The 338-nt window shown below is 62.1% G+C and overlaps 1 protein-coding gene across 1 annotated transcript in view; it reads right to left on the bottom strand.

Moving 5' to 3' along the window:
- The window catches only part of LOC104495464 (paired box protein Pax-3), a gene marked incomplete at its 3' end in the record, with an annotated part of 53,558 nt that extends 53,226 nt beyond the window's left edge, over positions 1 to 332 (bottom strand). Inside the window, exon 1 of the mRNA XM_010138437.1 lies at positions 216 to 332. Within this exon, the coding sequence (XP_010136739.1) occupies positions 216 to 285 (70 nt within the window). The remainder of the gene's footprint in view (positions 1 to 215) is intronic.
- Positions 333 to 338: the final 6 nt, after the last annotated feature.

The raw sequence follows: 338 nt of genomic DNA, 5'->3' as shown, positions 1-338 counted from the left end.
CACTTGGGATTTAATTGAAAACACCCCCGCCGAGGGGAGGAACCTTCCCGGGACACGTCTTCAGTACCAGTGTGTTAACACCAACCTCTTCATGGGCACCAGCCCAGCCTGGGGCTCCGCTCCCGCTGGGATTGGGGCTCGCCCTCACCGTACCGGCCCTCCGGGAGGTGTCCGAGGTCATTCCCCCCACCCTGGTGCCCGGCAGCGCCCCGTACCTGACGGCACCGTGTTGCGGTCGCACACCCCGTCCTTGAGCAGCTTGTCCCGGATCTCCCAGCTGAACATTCCCGCGTTTTCCCGCTTGTATTCCTCAATTTTCTTCTCAACATCTGGGGTCG

This window comes from Buceros rhinoceros, unplaced genomic scaffold, assembly GCF_000710305.1.
Source record: "Buceros rhinoceros silvestris isolate BGI_N320 unplaced genomic scaffold, ASM71030v1 scaffold27140, whole genome shotgun sequence".
Classification (NCBI taxonomy): domain Eukaryota; kingdom Metazoa; phylum Chordata; class Aves; order Bucerotiformes; family Bucerotidae; genus Buceros; species Buceros rhinoceros.
Note: the sequence above shows the minus strand (reverse complement) of the source record. Positions and strands in the feature narration are given on the sequence as shown.